Here is a 16,875-nt window from a genome sequence, read left to right on the forward strand (position 1 = left end):
TTTCATTATAGATCTAGCTTTACAAAGAAATATTAACACGAAGTTTTCTTTAAAACACAAATTGCTTTTCGATTACGTTCACAACTTCCAAATATTTGAAACGAAAGAAGGTTAAGTGTAAGATGATTATGTGTTTAAACTGAATAATTTAAAAGAAAGATCCCCAAGAAGTTGTGTTTTTTTTTTCAAAGAAAGAAATGATTTCAAAATATATTTAAACGACCCGACGACCGTTCTATCCTGAAAGTTAAAGATTAAACAACATGCCCCCTAGTTATAACAGTACTATAATTGTTTGCTGTTGCTGAAGTTTAAAAAACTTTACATTTCATAATCTCTCATATTTTACGAATTTTGATTGAATAACTTTTGCTTTTGTTATAATTTTTCAAGCCTCATATCGTGTGTTTCCCTTCGTGCACATGAAACATATTTAAAACAAAATCTATTAACATTTTCAATCTAAACTTACATAATATTATTATTATATAATTATTATATACAAAACAGGTGCATCAACTCAATAAACTGAAAATATCAGGCTCACAGAAGTGAGATGGTAACAGGCATTACCCTGCAGTTCCACGACTCAGTTTTGCAACCAGATTTGCTCACATTTTTTCTCACATTTTTGCGACCGGAAATGAAATTCAAAAATATTTCTCCGCACGGAGAAATATTTTTGATATGACCCAAAACTCCGTGAAAGCAGTTTTAACCTGGGCGCTCGCGTGGGAAATTTCATTATAATGCGCCCACGTGCGCACGCAAATCTGCGTGCAAATACCAACCGCATGGGAACGTACATTGTAAACAAAACTGCCTTCGCGGAGTTTTGCCAAGTTCAAAACTCTTTTCGCTGAGTTTTGTGTCAAATCTGGTCGCAAAACTGAGCCGTGGAACTGGGCTGTTAGGCACATTACTCATTTAATAATGTATTATCGTGCAACAAATTTACCTTCATTAATTATATAAATATTCAGGTTACGGCAGTAAACGATGTCAATATGCATAATATTGCAAATAGCAAGTAATTGTATAGTAATTTCATCTACACAATTCATGAAGGACGTCAGAAAATATTCTATATCTTAACAGTTAGTTATTTTACATCTAATTTTAACAACATTCCCCCTAAACACAACCCCCTTAACATTTTAATGAAGTGGTAGATAAAACGTCTGTATTATTACAGATATGATAACAGTTTTCATGCTCAAATCACTGTGCTTTCTTCAGAGTTCTTCTCCTTTGACATAACTAGTCACACAAGCTCCCAGTGCAGTAATCAGACGAACAAAGCCAGTATCTGAGGGCTTCTCAAGACCTCGGTGAGCTCTTTCTTTGAGCACACTCAAAAATTCCCTATTACTCAGCAACTCATCACCATTGTCGTCAAATATTGTGAATACCACGTCAACAATGTGAGGATCCAGTTCCACATCGGCTACCACGTGGGCAACCTGTTTCAGGGACGCTTTGTTAAACTTCATTCCAGCTGCGAAGTATACCGCCACAAGAATTTCAACGTCATCCAGATGGTCTAGAAAGTGGTTGAAGGTCATAAATTGTTCAAATGTAATGCCTTTACTGTCATCATCGTCCCTATATGCCTTTTTAACACGCCTGACAAATTTGGCTTTTGCCTGATTGCTGAGTGTTGCATGTAGTAGGAGCAGATGAGCAAAATCTTGCTCAGTTATTTTTCCCTCCTCTGGGTCATACTTGTTAAACTCCATTCTGAATACATCTTCTTTCAGTCCATCCATAAAAACAACAAAGTCGTCGAGGGTAAGTTTTTTGCTGGAATCTTTACCAAAGAAGTATTTGGTAAGTGCACTGTGCCCGTCTTTGTTGATAGTGTTCCCACTGTAGATATTATCACGATGTCGCTTCCCCATAGAACTCCTGGATTCGAGCACAGAGCGGGTATCTAGGAACTCTTGATAACTGACACACCCGTCTCCGTACAAATCAAACATTTTGAATGCAATCTCACAGTCATGTTTTGGGGTAGACAGGAGAGTGAGGAGGAATATATAGTCCTGGAAGCTGATGAGACCATGCGCGGCAAGCCTGGAGAGAAACTCAGGCTGTTCCCCGTCAACATCATCGTCAATATTCTCTAATGAGTTAGCCTTGGAAGCAGATATGTCTCTATACAAGTCCAGCCCCAGGTTAGATGGCTGCAACTCACCAGGCGTTATAGATCTCATGAAATCTTTCGGTGTCATGAAAATCTCCTTTTTACCAGTCTCAGACTCGACCCGGACAGTTGCGAAGTAGCGGAAAATTTTGTCTGGTGTTGAGAACTCTCTTATTCTATTCTCGTATTCCATAACTTTTCTCTCACCAAAACCTTTCTTCTTTTTCTTTTTTCGCTGTTTTTGTTCTACCTCTTCTACTTCATTTTCTTCGGACTCAATACTTTCACTTGATTCCTCAATAGCTTCTTCCTTGCACTTGGCTGTAACAACAAGCCCCAAGCCACCTAGTAACCCTAGCCTCAAGTAGGTATTGTTTTGAGAGTTTTGTGACTGATCACGACTGTTCCATACCAATGGTGAGGTGCTCAACTGTCGGGTCACTGGAACTGCCCCAACTCTCCAGAGTAGTTGCAATCCCAATCTGTTCATCATCTGGCAGCTCTTAGCTGCTTTCCATGTCTGTTGAGTTATCATTAGAATGCATGTTATCCAAGAGAATTCAAAACATTTATTAAAACTATAACCTATCAATATCAGATTGAATCCTACATTGAACTTAGATTTGTATGAATATGCATTTTAGTGATTGCATTGAACTATAATTAAGTCAATAAAACGAGCACAATACTCCTTATTAATTACAAATTGCTTTATAATTACTAATTGCTTTATAATTACAAATTGCCACATAGAATTCAAACATGTTCCAAGTAAGAGCAAAGACGGAAAAACAGTTAAAATGTAATGCATACTTTTATTGTTAATCAATCTTTCTTGCATTGAACGTAATATTATTATATACAGGTTTAATCCCAGTTTTAGATCGAAATAAATAAGCTCATGCAATCAATGTAGTTGTCCAACATCTAGATGCTGTCAAGGAATTCTAACTCATGCGATTCTGTAGTAACTGAACCCAACCAAGTTTCCGTTTCAACTTTTAATCATTCATCTGGTTTGTTGTTGGGAGGTTCCTTGGCCTTCTCCACTCACCATCTGAAATAGGAGAATGAAACCATGTATGCAATGGTCTAGTGAAAGCTGATTACCCAATTTCCATTCACGTTTACTGCTGGCAAAATACATTATAATATACCTACCTCAGCTCAGCACATATCATTGTCCAGGTAAGTCAAGATAATCCAATCTACCAGCTACCCGTCATTAAGGTTTTTTTTTACAAATGTCTCAGACCCATAGCTAGATCTGTGAATTTTAGGCAGACCCACTCGACAGCGGCCAAATTTAGCGCATTATGAGCCCCAAGCCCGATACCCACTTTGCCTCCCAATTATATTATCATCTCGTAACTTCATAATGAAGGTTCCGTTATTCATTTAAAGATTAAGTTTTTTCGATTCTGGGCACGTAGCCCGACACGACACGTAGCCGGGGCGAAGCTCCTTTGGTTGGCTAGGGAGGGGGGAAGGCGCAGCCCCCCAGAAATTTTTGAGAAATTATGTGTTTTAGAAGACATTTGGCATTAAAGAAATTTGTAGTCCGACAGTAATAATCAGACATCACAATAATACAAAGTTGGGGGGCTAGGGGGGCGCAGCCCTGGCCTTCGGAAAATTTTCGAGAAATAGGGTGATTCAGACGACATTTGGCATTAAAGAAATTTGTAGGACAGCAATAATCATACATCAGAATAATATAAAGTTGGTGGGCTAGGGGGGCGCACCCCCCGGAAAATTTTTGAGAAATAGGGTGATTCAGACGACATTAGGCATTAAAGAAATTAGTAGGGCAGTAATAATCCTGAGACATCACAATAATATAAAGTTGGTTGGCTAGGGAGGGGGGGGGGGCAGCCAATCAGAAAATTTTTGAGAAATTATGTGTTTTAGACGACATTTGGCATTAAAGAAATTTGTAGGACAGTAATTATAATCAGACATCACAATAATACAAAGTTGGAGGGCTAGGCAGGCGCAGCCCTGGCCTTCGGAAACTTTTTGAGAAATAGAGTGTTCCAGACGACATTTGTGGGACAGCAATAATCAGACATTACAATAATACAAGGTTGGTGGGCTGGGGGGGCGCAGTTATAATCAGACATCACAATAATATAAAGTTGGGGGACTGGGGGGGGGGGCGCAGCCCCCAAGAAAATTTTTAGAAATTATTTGTTTTAGACGACATTAGGCATTAAAGAAATTTGTAGGACGGCGATAATACAAAGTTGGGGGTGCAGCCCCCGGAAAATTTTTGAGAAATAGGGTGTTTCAGACGACATTTGGCATTAGAAATTTGTAATTTCAGACATCACAATAATACAAAGTTGTGGGCTAGGGGGGAACTCAGTACTTGTCACATTGAATGGAATAAGTACATATTGTATAGTGGGATTTGGGAATAATTTACGAAATGTTAAAGTCGATTGCCTGTCGTGTCGTTTAATCAAACAGTCATAAACACAGCACACTTACCAGGAAATTTTTTTCCGGGGGTCTTCCCTTTGGCTACGTGTCTGCATTCTAGTTGCCAGACCCACTCTATTAGAGTGCAGACTCAACATTTTGGTTGCCAGACCCACTATTCTAGAGTCCAGACCCACAATTCTGGTTGTCATATCTCCTATATTCTAGTTCATAGACCCCCAATTCTGGTTGACAGAGTGAAGAATTACCATTCTGGTTGCCAGATTCACTCTTCTAGAGAGGAGACCCACTCTTCTAGTAGGTATAGAGTCAAGACCCACTATTCTAAAATGCAGACCCACCATTCTGGTTGCCAGATCCACTCTTCTAAGGCGAAGACCTACCATTCTGGCTGCCAGCCCCACTCTTCTAGAGTGTAGACGCACCATTCCGATTGCCAGACCCACTATTCTTGAGTGAAGACCCACCTTTCGGGTTGCCGGACCCACTATTCTAGACTCTAGACTCCAGACGCACAATTCTGGTTGCCATATATCCTATATTCTAGTTTAGACCCCCAATTCTGGTTGACACTTGACAGAGTGTAGACTTACCATTCTGGTTGCCAGACCCACTCTTCTAGAGTGAAGACCCACTATTCTAGAATTCTTACCCACCATTCTTGTTGCCAGACCCACTCTTAGCTAGAGTGAAGACCCACTATTCAAGAATTCTGACCCACCATTCTTGTTTCCAGACCCACTACCCTAAGGTGCAGACCCACCATTCTGATTGCCAGACTCACTCATCTTGATTCCCTTGATTGCAGACCCACTATTCTGGTTTCCAGACCAACTCTTATAGATTGCAGACACACCAATCTAGTTGCCAGACCCACTCTTCTAAAGTGTAGACCCACCAGACCTATTATTCTAGAGTGAAGACCCACAATTCGGGTTGTCCAAACCCACAATTCTGGTAGCCATATCTCCTATTATATTCTAGTTTATAGACCCCCAAATCTGGTTGACAGAGTGTTGCCAGGCCCACTCTTCTAGAGTGAAGATCCACTATTCTAGAATGCAGACCCGCAATTCTGGTTGCCAGACCCACTATTCCAGATTGTAGACCCACCTTTCTGGTTTCCAGACTCACCCTTCTAGGGCGAAAATCCACCATTCTGGTTGCCAGACCCACTCTTCTAGAGTGTAGACGTACCATTCTGATTGCCAGACCCACTCTTCAAGGGTGCAGACCCACATTCATGTTGCAAGACCCACTTCTAGATTTCAGACCCACTATTCTAGCTGTCAGACTCACTTATAGATTGCAGACCCACCATTCCAGCTGACAGACCCACTCTTCTCAAGTGCAGATCCACCATTCTGGCTGCAAGACCCACTTTTAGATCGCAGACCTACCATTCTAGCCGCCAGACCAACTCTTCTCAAGTGTAGACCCACCATGCCACTCGGGTTGTCAGACTCACTCTTCAAGGGTGTACGTACACCCACCATTCTGGTTTCCAGACCAACTTCTAGATTTCAGACCCACCATTCCAGCTGCCAGACCCACTCTTCTCAAGTCCAGACCCACCACTCTGGTTGTCAGACCCACTCTTCAAGAATGCAAACCCACCATTCTGGTTGCAAGACCCACTTTGAGATCGCAGACCCAACATTCTAGCTGCCAGACCAACTCTTCTCAAGTGTAGACCCACCAGCCTGGTTGTCAGACCCACTCTTCAAGGGTGCAGACCCACCACTCTGGTTGTCAGACCCACTCTTCAAGGGTGTACGTACACCCACCATTCTGGTTGCCGGACCCACTTCTAGATTGCAGACCCACCATTCCAGCTGCCAGACCCACTCTTCTCAAGTCCAGACCCACCACTCGGGTTGTCAGACCCACTCTTCAAGGGTGTACGTACACCCACCATTCTGGTTGCCAGACCAACTTCTAGATTGCAGACCCACCATTCCAGCTGCCAGACCCACTCTTCTCAAGTCCAGACCCACCATCGGGTTGTCAGACCCACTCTTCAAGGGTGTACGTACACCCACCATTCTGGTTGCCAGACCAACTTCTAGAATGCAGACCCACCATTCCAGCTGCCAGACCCACTCTTCTCAAGTCCAGACCCACCACTCTGGTTGTCAGACCCACTCTTAAAGGGTGCAGACTCACCATTTAGCGGCCAGACCCACGCTTCTCAAGTGCAGACCCACCACTCTGGTTGCTGGACCCACTCTTCTAGAGTGAAGACTCATTATTCTCGAATGCAGATCCACAATTCTGTTGCTAGACCAACTTCTAGATTGCAGACCCACCATTCCAGCCGCAAGAACCACTCTTCTCAAGTGCAGACCCACCATTCTGGTTGTCAGACCCACTCTTGATCTTCAAGGGTGTAGACCCACAATTCTGGTTAACAGACCCACTTCTAGATTGCATACCCACCATTCTAGCTGCCAGACCCACTATTCTCAAGTACACACCCACCACTCTGGTTGTCAGACCACTCTTTAAGGGTACAGACCCATCATTCTGGTTGCCAGACCCACTTCTAGATTGCAGACCCACAATTCTGGTTGCCAGACCCACTTCTAGATTGCAGACCCACCATTCTAGCGGCCAGACCCACTCTTCTCAAGTGCAGACCCACCACTATAGGCAACAGGGGTGAATAAAAATGTATCGTCATGTGACAACCCTTCCCAACCCCCCTCAACCCCCTACCCCTCCCCCCTAAAAAACTCATCGGATTTTTGCTTCCCGCGAACATGATTTTTTCTGAAAATTTTTGTCAAGCCAGATCTGTAAATCTATCAAATATGTAAAAAAAAAACCTTACCCGTCATATAATACAATTCTGCTGAAGCCTAATCTAAAATAATTACCGAATTAAACAATTGTCTGCCAAGAAAACTTCCGACTGCTCCTTGCACTTTAGCTTTAGCGTCTCTTCTACATTTAATGTATCCATAAAGATTTGCTGCATTTAGAACCACCTGCAAAATATTGTTGTTCCATCTTCATAAATAAAGGTTAACAATATATAAAATATAAAAGACATGGAATAGAAGGAATAATGATCACAGCATACTGAACCCAGTGTAGAAACTTGACTAACCGCAGTTATATCTACAACAATCCATCCCAAAGAAAAGGACAGTAGATTCTTAATTAGGAGGATGAACCAGACAAGAGAGCTTGTGAACATTGCAATCCAGAATATTCTTTGCTCAGTTGCAGAATGGTGAATTGATGCTCCCTCCTGGAAATAAGCTATTTTAGTTTTGCAATGACAAGCATATATAATATATATGATGATGATTGATGAGAATAGTATTAAGTACTAGAAAAGTTAGCAACATTTTCTACAGATTAGAATGTACCTTTCTGCTTTCAAATATCCATTCTGTACTGCCATCCTCGTTAACTTTATTCCACCACCTGAGGCCCACTAGTAACCTCCCTGTTATATTTTTTACAGTCCAAAAGTCTGCAGCTAGTAAAAGAACAACTGAAAGTAAGAGTATTACTGTATGTTTCTCGGGTTGTTGAGATATTGGATCAAAACCTAAATTATTTAAGGAATTTATGAATTTGGACTTGCATCTTTTAATGATATCACATAAAACGTATGGTATCACATGGCAGCACAAAATCGAATTATATCATAATAGGATATCCCAACATTTTACCTAGAACAAAAGTGAGAGTAAAACCTCCACCAAACAGTGTACAGAATAAATAGACAACAACTGCCAATGTTCTGAACAGTATGTGGAAGAGTGAGGCAGTTGGGTGTCTGAAATAAAGTTAAATTTAGATATAAAGCAATTTAAACAATTTTACAGTGACTTAGGCACTTCTCGATTGATTGAGTGATCTATTTCACCTAATTTAAATGATAATTAAACGAGTTCATTTAAACTAGCAGTTCACTTACTTAAGACCATTGCTGGGAGTTGTATCATCTCCAAACTCACGAGAAAGATCCATAACTAAAATTTAATAGTTTCATTATTCAATACATTCATTATGATATTAAGTAAAATGTTTATCACCGAAAAGTAGATAGAAATATAAAAATGATATGCAATATAATATGATACAATCAGCAGAGCTCATAACTACCAAACAATAAAATGGAACATCGATTAATGGCTACATGGCCAAGTAATAGCACTTCAGACTCTCAAGTAGGGGATAAATAGTTATAATCACAGTTGCAGTGTGTAATTTAAACTCTTTGGTTGATTCAGCCGAATTATTAGAAACCCCTGATTGAGGGTTTAATGAGGGTCCTTGCCAGAAGATCTAGTATATTGTTCGGGTATCCTTCAGCACATCTAACTCTTTATTATCAAACTTTACACAAATCCAAAGTAGTTACTAAGAACATCCTAAAGACCTGATAAGTCTACTTAAAAGACTTGTAGAACTGAAAACTTACTATAAATACAAAAAATGGAACTTAAAACTGAACTTATCAAAATCAAAAATTATGCAAAAAAATTGAACTTAAAACTGAAATAATCGAACTAATCAAATTTAAAATAAATTTCTCCACAATTGGCGGTTCGAGGCTAAATACCTTAAGTCTGTCAAGTCGTCACTATTATTCAAATTAATATTTCTTTTATTCAAATCGTCTAAAATAGTTTTAAAAATATTACATTGATGTCTACCAATCCTTCCCCTCATATTTGACATACTATCAACAGCAAAATTTAGAGCTAGTTGTGGTGGTGAGTTGCAGTCGCTACGAAGAATGTGCCCAAACATTTTCCAGCGGGATTTATGAACTCTCTCTGAAAGTGGAGTTACATTGCAACGAGCATACAAGTCCTTGTTGCTGATGATGCGGGGATAGGTCATGTTGATGATACGTCTTAGATGTTTGCGTTGACACACATCAACTTTATTGATAATGTTCTGTGGAGCTGCCCAGCTGTTACAGTTGTACAATAAAACAGGGGCAACAAATGCTTCATACAGCTTGATTTTACAGGAAGAGAAATGCGGGATTTCTCTGCCCATACCTTGCTGTATTTCTCAAAGGCAACGTAAGCAAGGATGCATCGGCGAGAGATATCAGCCTTACTGCAGAGCTTGGATCCAAGAGAAATAGTGTTGCGCCAGGGCAAATTTCAGAATTTGGCCGCCAAATTTTTTTAAAGGCCTAATTCAAAATTCCATATTAAAACTTAAGGTAGAAATGCGATTCTACGTTGATTCTGAAAATTTCATGTAAAAATATTGAAACCCTATTGAGTTCTATTGTTTTGAACGAAATCAGTTTCGCAAATATCGCGAACTGAGATATGGTCAATTTTGTTCATTTTTTGTGATTATTTGAAGATAGAATCCACAGTTAGGTAGATACTGAGCTGATAATCATAGAGAATGTGTAGTATAAGCTTACCTTCCATATAAAGTTGGTTTCATTCAAAAATATTGATATTTGACCAATTTATGGGCAAAAATCGATCAAATTTGGTGCGTATGACCAAATATGGTCATATGGTTTTTGGATCATAACTCAGTCATTTTTTGTCTAATCTTGATGAAATGTCATATACGAGTTCAGGAGACCACTAGCTACAAGTAGAGCACCTAAAACCTGGGTTTCGGGCCGGGCATGTTGAGTGTATTTGGCTAAATTGGGCCTAATTTGGACAAAAATGGGTGTGGCTGCCCCGCGGGCACCGTTCGGCGGTTGGGGTCCGGGACCCCCTCAAAAGTTTGGTCACCGGTCCTAGTTTGTTGGCCAACTGCTATCTCGAAACCAAGTTTCACAAAAAAATCAGGGTGAACCCCCCCCTTAAGGTTGAGAGCTAAACCATTATTATCTACCCACTTAACTAAAGCATCGCTAAGAGTTATTAGTTTATCGTAAACTTCATTAAGATTTTCTCCTATCAGGAAGATGTTGGCATCATCTGCGTACATAATGAAATTGGCTATATCTGATATTTGAGGCAGGTCATTTATGTAGATTATAAAGAGTAAAGGTCCTAATATTGATCCTTGAGGCACGCCGTATAAAATTTGGTTGGTTGAGGATTTTGACGAGCCAATTGATACAAACTGTTTCCTGTTAGTGAGATATGACTTAAACCAGTTTAAGGCTTGACCCCTTATGCCGTAATGGTCCAGCTTGCGCAAGAGTATGGAATGATCCACAAGGTCGAAAGCTTTGCTGAAGTCGATTAAAAGAAGTAAAGTTACCTGCTTTTTAGACATTGAATTAAGAATGGTGTCTTTTGCGTTGAGAAGAGCATGTTCACAAGACCTACCCAGGCGAAAACCGTATTGGTTTTCACATAGTATGCTGTATTTATCTAAAAAAATTATAACTCGGTTATGCATTAGCTTTTCAAATACCTTAGAGAAAGAAGCAAGAAGAGATATTGGTCTGTAATTTTTTATGTCAGATTTAGATCCACCTTTGTGAATTGGGACCACCTTCGCTTCTTTCAAAGCCTGTGGAAAGATCCCCTGTTCAAAAGAACTGTTGACAGCGTGGGCTTGTACACTAGTAAAACTGGGACAACTGTTAGCGATTTTTAGAGGTTCAATTTTAGTGTCTAGTGTGGCTTTATTCTTATTGTTGTTATTCTTAAGCAGGTTTATGACGTCCTGAATTTCTGTGGCAGTGACTGGCTTTAGGTAAATACTACTTGGAGTGGCGTTGCGAAGTGTGCTATGGGTTCCACCAGGATCAAAAGTGGTCCTACTACTAATTTCAGACTTAATTTTGAGAAATAATCGTTAAATTTTTCTGCTACAGCTGATTTTGATTGATTTGAAACTTTTACAAAATAGCAAATATACAAATGTACAGCAAGTCGAACAAACATATAAAATGGGCCGAAATGTATAAATGCTATAAAGCGTGGGTCAGTGAAACAAGTACAGAGGACAACTTTCAAAACAGGAGTTTTATGGCCGCCCAAAGTCTCAATAACATCACCTCCACCTAGTAATAAAATTATGAAATATGAAAAGTGTGAAACAATCAAATAATAAAATATTCAAAATATATAGTTGTCTCTTAAATACAGATAACGTCTGAAAATTCTTAAAATAATCATCACTCCTTCATATATACTGATCAGTGTCCGAGAGTGTAACTCATGATGACTTCTTATCACGGCTACATACCTTCCCGTACCGGATGTAGTGGTCGAGATGAGTCTGTTCCGCCCTCTTCTTCTTCAGGTCAGTGACCAGATGCTTCCTTGTTGCTCGTTCTTCGCTGGATCTGTCTGGACATATCCATACATCTTTGTGCTTCTCCCTCAGTCTCCCTGTTTTCATCAGAATCTGATGAACCGCTGTTGAGCTTGGGACGGTGATCTTGACTGGTCGGATAGCCGTACTACCTGGCCTCTTCCAACCGACTCTAGTCGCTTCGAAGTGAGGTTTCTCCCCGATCTCCTCCAAAACTGCGGTAACTAGCGCTGGAAGCTGTTCTTCCTCCTCTTCTTTCAGCCCAAACACGATCAGGTTCTTGCTCCTGTCCTCCTCTGCAGCCACACTCTTCATCACCTTCTTCAGGATTTTACTGTTGCAGACCGTACCACTTGCACTGTTCTGTTGAACAGCTGCACTATAGTTCTGAATCCCTGACTCCACCGTTGTTTGGACTGTCTCCTCAACAGACGTCTTAAGCAACTGTAGTTGTTCGTCCTTCTGCATCAGCAGCTGGCCCTGCAGTCTGATCACCTTTTCTTTGTCTGCTAGTGCTTCCGTCTTGAAGCACTCGATGATCTCCTTCAAGAGATACATCTGACTATTCTGCCGACGAACAAGGTCCACTGCATCCACAATCCAGCCAGACAGAGTCTGTTTATCCTTAGTCTTGATCTTTTCACGACTTTCGTAGTCAATTTCACGGTAGTCCATATGCAGGTCTTTTTCTAACTTATCGGACCAGCGTGCAACACAGCCTTCCACATCTTCCTGTTGATCATAGTTGAACTCCTTAATCAACTCCTGGGATCGGGTCAAAGTTGGGTCATCCCCCATAGTGTACTTGTATAGTAATGTACAAGTACACACGCAAAGGTAAACTACACGGTAGCAGCAAACTGAACTTATTGCAAATTTACAAAAGATAAGAGAGCTCGATATTTGCAACACAAGCTACACTGATTACACAGCTGCCGGAGTGCAGCTGCCGGAGTACACTGATTACACAGCTGCCGGAGTGCTGATCGAGCCGTCTTCGTCAGTCAGTTTTATTGAAGTAGGTTAAGATTTTTTCCTATTAAGAAGACTGTTTATCATTTGCCACTGCTTCTTAGAATTTTCTTTGTTTTGCTCAAAATTTTTTTTCGAAGTGCTTGTTTTTAGCTTTATCGATGTGTTTATTGCAAAACTTCTTTATTGCAAAACTTCTTCTATGAAGGCAATACAAATTCCTGATTCATGATTAACCAAGATCTAAAGTTTAATTAAACAGGTCAGCATACAGCCTGCAAAACAAAACTTCTAATTTTCTAGCAGCAGGAGGTGACCGGGATTGCCGGTTCCGGGAATCCCCGTACCGGGATTGGCAATTTTGAGCTATCCCGGTCCCGGTCCCGGTCCCGGTCCCGGTCCCGGTCAAATGCTGATTGATGATCCTGGTCCCGGTCCCGGTCCCGGTTAATTCAGGATTCTTGGTCCCGGTCCGGTCCCGGTCAATCACTCAAATTTGCCGGGATTTTGACCAGGATCTTTTACATAATTTCATTCACTGTGATTTTAAGTTTTTCCTTTCGTTCATTGTGAATTTCATCTTTAAACATCCTCTGAGACAAATAAAACAATTTTTAAAATTGCTTAACAAGTTTGAGTAATAAATTATAATCATGAATTAACCAGTAATCGACCGGAATTCCCGGTACCGGGAATCCTGGTACTGGGATTGGCAATTTTGAGCCATCCCGGTACCTGTCCCGGTCCCGGTCAAGTCACATTTTTCATCCCGGTCCCGGTCCCGGTCCCAGTCAAATGCTGATTTATGAGGGTTTATGATCCCGGTCCCAGTCCCGGTCAAGTCACATTTTGTATCCCGGTCCCGGTCCCGGTCCCTGTCAGGCCTGAAATCATGTCCCGGTCACCTCCTGTCTAGCAGTATGCATTACAAAACCTAATTGGATCGAGTACTGGCTTATTTGTCATTTTGTAAATATTTCGGCTTCCACCAAATTTTGCAGATGGTGAAGTAAATTGTTTTTCGACGATGACAACCTTTTCTAGCTAGCTAGTTATTTCGTGGTACGATCGTGTAAATGAGAAAAAGTGTTTCCTACGTGACGCGCAGCCCAGCAGTGCATCGTGCCACAAAATTTATGCACCGAAAAATGTTTAAAATATAAATAACATGATCGTTAACGGGTGATACTCGTAAAATATTTATTCCAAATGGACCGTCGACGAGTCCAACTCGGCGCGCGTCCTGGTATAGGTTGTAAACCTACAACATGATCGTAAATTAAATTTATTAAAAACCGTTGTTTTATGGTTTTTCTAATTTACGTCATGTAACGATTATAAATTTAAATTAAATTGGGGGACAACACTTTTGATATCAATTTTACAAATAGCATACCCAGGAACCCTGACCGGATGGGGCTTAACTTTTAAAGTAAAAAAGTTGGAGACTTCCGGTTTTTTGTAACATGTTCCTCTTTTAAAAGTAACGTTACCTCTCCAGGAGGAAAATTCAAGACAACGTAATTGTTGAGTTATCTCAAAATCTCCAGAAAAGTCCCCTTTCGGGCCGACCAAAAGTTTGCAACTTTAACTTTGCGGATTCCTGTACTCTGGTTGGCTGAATTGTGTCACGTGGTAGCTGCTTGAACATTGGAATACGCCACGCGTGCAAATCATGCTTGTTGTCGCGCGCGAGGTCAAGCCGTCTGTTTAAATTAAACCAACTCTAGTACCATCACCAGCCGGTAACTTTTCCTGGGTAGATTTAAATTTTATTTTTGAATAAAAAACTTATACCATATACTATCACAACGCGCACCGAGTTGGACTCATTGACGGTTTGCTCTAACCAGAGCCCTTTCGCTTGCAGTAGCGCGCGACCGCCGAAGGCGGCAAAGGAGGTAACTATATTCTACTTGTGAAACAAGCGCGTCACGCAGTACACGTATACACATGGCTATGTGAATTGACGGTCGTCAACGGTCTGGCAATATTTGTTACAAGTTAACATTTTGCGATATGTACACTGCACTAGTTATTAATTTTTTAACGCGCGGCTTTAGTTTAGTATGGTGTGATAACACAAACCAATAAATGATACAAATTTAAATTTTCATAATTTTTTCTTTTTTAAACTATTGACACAATAGCTACAAATTTTGACCATGTTATTTGCAGCGCAATGCACTACTGAGCTGCGCCGCGCATCTTCTCGCAACCACCACGTATGCAGATCGGCCCTCTGAGAGCTGTTGATAGGAATAAGATTATTGTGCAAGATGCAAAGGATTGACATTTGACATAATGAATCAACCATGTTATTTATATTTCATTTTGAATAAAATTAAAATTCACTAAAAGAAAAAAAACCAAAAATACTATTTTCGAATATTTTAAATTACTTGGCTTGGTTCACGATGTCAATCCTTCGCAGCGATCGGCGTGGTCTAGTAATACATTTGTCCCTTGCAAAAATATTATTTTATGCGCGGCCCAGTACTGCATTGCGCTACACATTTTGAAACTAATTTTTTTTTTCGTTAATTGATATTAAATAAAATTGTTGTTTTTTTGAAATTGTTGTTTTATAGCTTGAAATTATTTTTTCTTATTTTTAATTGAAGTATAAGCAATAAAATTAAAGCTTACTTGGTACAGTTCAAAATTTAAATCATGTGGAATAAAGCTGCTAGACTGTTTAAGTTATGTCATACGTTGATTATATTTCTACAGATATAATGAATTTTGCTAGGCTCCAAATTTTGTGTTATATGCATTGTGCATATTTATGATTTAGGTAACTGATGATCTTTCCTTTACAACACATGCGATTTAACGTTGCTTCTTTTGAATGTTGGGCATATCCCCATTGTTAATGAAAGCGGATATGCTTATTTGTTTGTCTGGCCATCGTATGTTCTTCACAGGCTCAAAGCGACTTAGATGGATGTAAAACAGGTAACAAATGTTGTGCTGCAATCAATGGAGTAATTTTTTTCTTTGAAACAATCACTATTTACTAACTAGTGCAAAGTTTTTTATCCATGGCTTAGTGGCTCAACCGGTTAACCTGTTCATCAGCCTTAATACTTGAGCTTATCAAGTGTGCAGTAAGCTTAAAAAGAGCGCCAGGGATTGGTGTGCCAGGTGAGACCTGAGCTTGAAGTAGCAACTTGAAAACGTGGCGAGACCCAGATCTCAAAGGTGCAATGGCAGCAGAAGTGCATATGTTTGGGTTGCATCCTAACTGTGCCGCAGTGAATTTTGTACTGAAAGGATTGTGGCCGTACCTAAAGAAAATGAGATTGGCTCATTAACCACATTATCAAATTATAAAGGAAACCCAACAAAGGTCCAGAATTTGAACCAGCCGATATTAAAATAGAGTGATTTTTAATGATGCAATGGCGTGCCATTTGTTTTGGTTATTTCTGACAAGCATTTTTGCGTGCGAGTTTGAGTGTATGTCGCCTGATATTGAACTCACTAGATTATAAATAAAATACAATTCCTTATTTATGGCCTCTCAGTCGAGTCTGTGCTATATAAATATAATAATAGTACAATTATGTACTATTTTGCTGTTATAGCACACATTTGTATCACACAGCCTTATAATCAGCAAAGTTATGTCAATTATCAATTATTACTAATATTACCATATTTCAATCAATTACCATGAATTCAATTTTTTAAATTTTGAAGCTAGGGAATAATCGTATATTGTTAATCATTATAATAGATGTGGATACTGGCGGGGAGGTGATCATTGTTTGTTTATATTTTGGTGGCGCCTCTATTAAGCAGCTCAAAGAGGTGATCATTGTTTGTTTACGTTTTAGGTGGCGCCTCTATTCAGCAGGTTGAAGATGTGATGCAAATGTTGTATTATAGAACGCTTACATAACACTTGTAACGCCTTCTTGTTACCCCCCTTTGAAGGTCCCGAATTATTTTCTGAACGAAAGCTCAAAAATAACCGAGAAATCGACCTTCGTATTAACTCATTTTGATGACTGTTTCTAACCTAAAATTGCACGAAAAATCGATTTAACTAGGTTTCAGAACCTATAAACACTTCCTTATCC

General features: G+C 40.0%; 2 protein-coding genes across 2 annotated transcripts; both read right to left on the bottom strand.

Annotated features, from left to right (window-relative positions):
* Positions 1-9: 9 nt before the first annotated feature.
* Positions 10-2,763, bottom strand: LOC134817044 (calcium uptake protein 1, mitochondrial-like). Its single transcript, XM_063826124.1, has one exon. The coding sequence runs from the start codon at positions 2,679-2,681 to the stop codon at positions 1,236-1,238; it is 1,446 nt and encodes a 481-aa protein (XP_063682194.1). The 5' UTR covers positions 2,682-2,763; the 3' UTR covers positions 10-1,235.
* Positions 2,764-2,832: 69 nt separating this feature from the next.
* On the bottom strand, positions 2,833-8,582 carry LOC134817045 (Golgi apparatus membrane protein TVP23 homolog B-like). Its single transcript, XM_063826125.1, has 6 exons — positions 8,526-8,582; positions 8,278-8,384; positions 7,969-8,096; positions 7,704-7,847; positions 7,471-7,581; positions 2,833-3,203 (listed from the first exon to the last, which is right to left on the bottom strand). The coding sequence occupies exons 1-6, from the start codon at positions 8,576-8,578 to the stop codon at positions 3,156-3,158; spliced, it is 591 nt and encodes a 196-aa protein (XP_063682195.1). The 5' UTR covers positions 8,579-8,582; the 3' UTR covers positions 2,833-3,155.
* Between the last annotated feature and the right edge of the window lie 8,293 nt (positions 8,583-16,875).

Source organism: Bolinopsis microptera, chromosome 6 (assembly GCF_026151205.1).
Source record: "Bolinopsis microptera isolate Bmic1 chromosome 6, MBARI_Bmic_1.0, whole genome shotgun sequence".
Lineage (NCBI taxonomy): Eukaryota > Metazoa > Ctenophora > Tentaculata > Lobata > Bolinopsidae > Bolinopsis > Bolinopsis microptera.

Bases quoted from the DNA above. Each gene is read 5' to 3' on its own strand.
- LOC134817044 (XM_063826124.1), bottom strand. From the start codon at position 2,681: ATGATAACTCAACAGACATGGAAAGCAGCTAAGAGCTGCCAGATGATG.
- LOC134817045 (XM_063826125.1), bottom strand. From the start codon at position 8,578: ATGGATCTTTCTCGTGAGTTTGGAGATGATACAACTCCCAGCAATGGT. The intron at 8,097-8,277 runs GTAAAATGTTGG...TCTTACTTTCAG, and splicing joins TACTCTCACTTTTGTTCTAG to TTGTTCTTTTACTAGCTGCA. The intron at 7,582-7,703 runs GTTAGTCAAGTT...AATATTTTGCAG, and splicing joins TTGTTGTAGATATAACTGCG to GTGGTTCTAAATGCAGCAAA.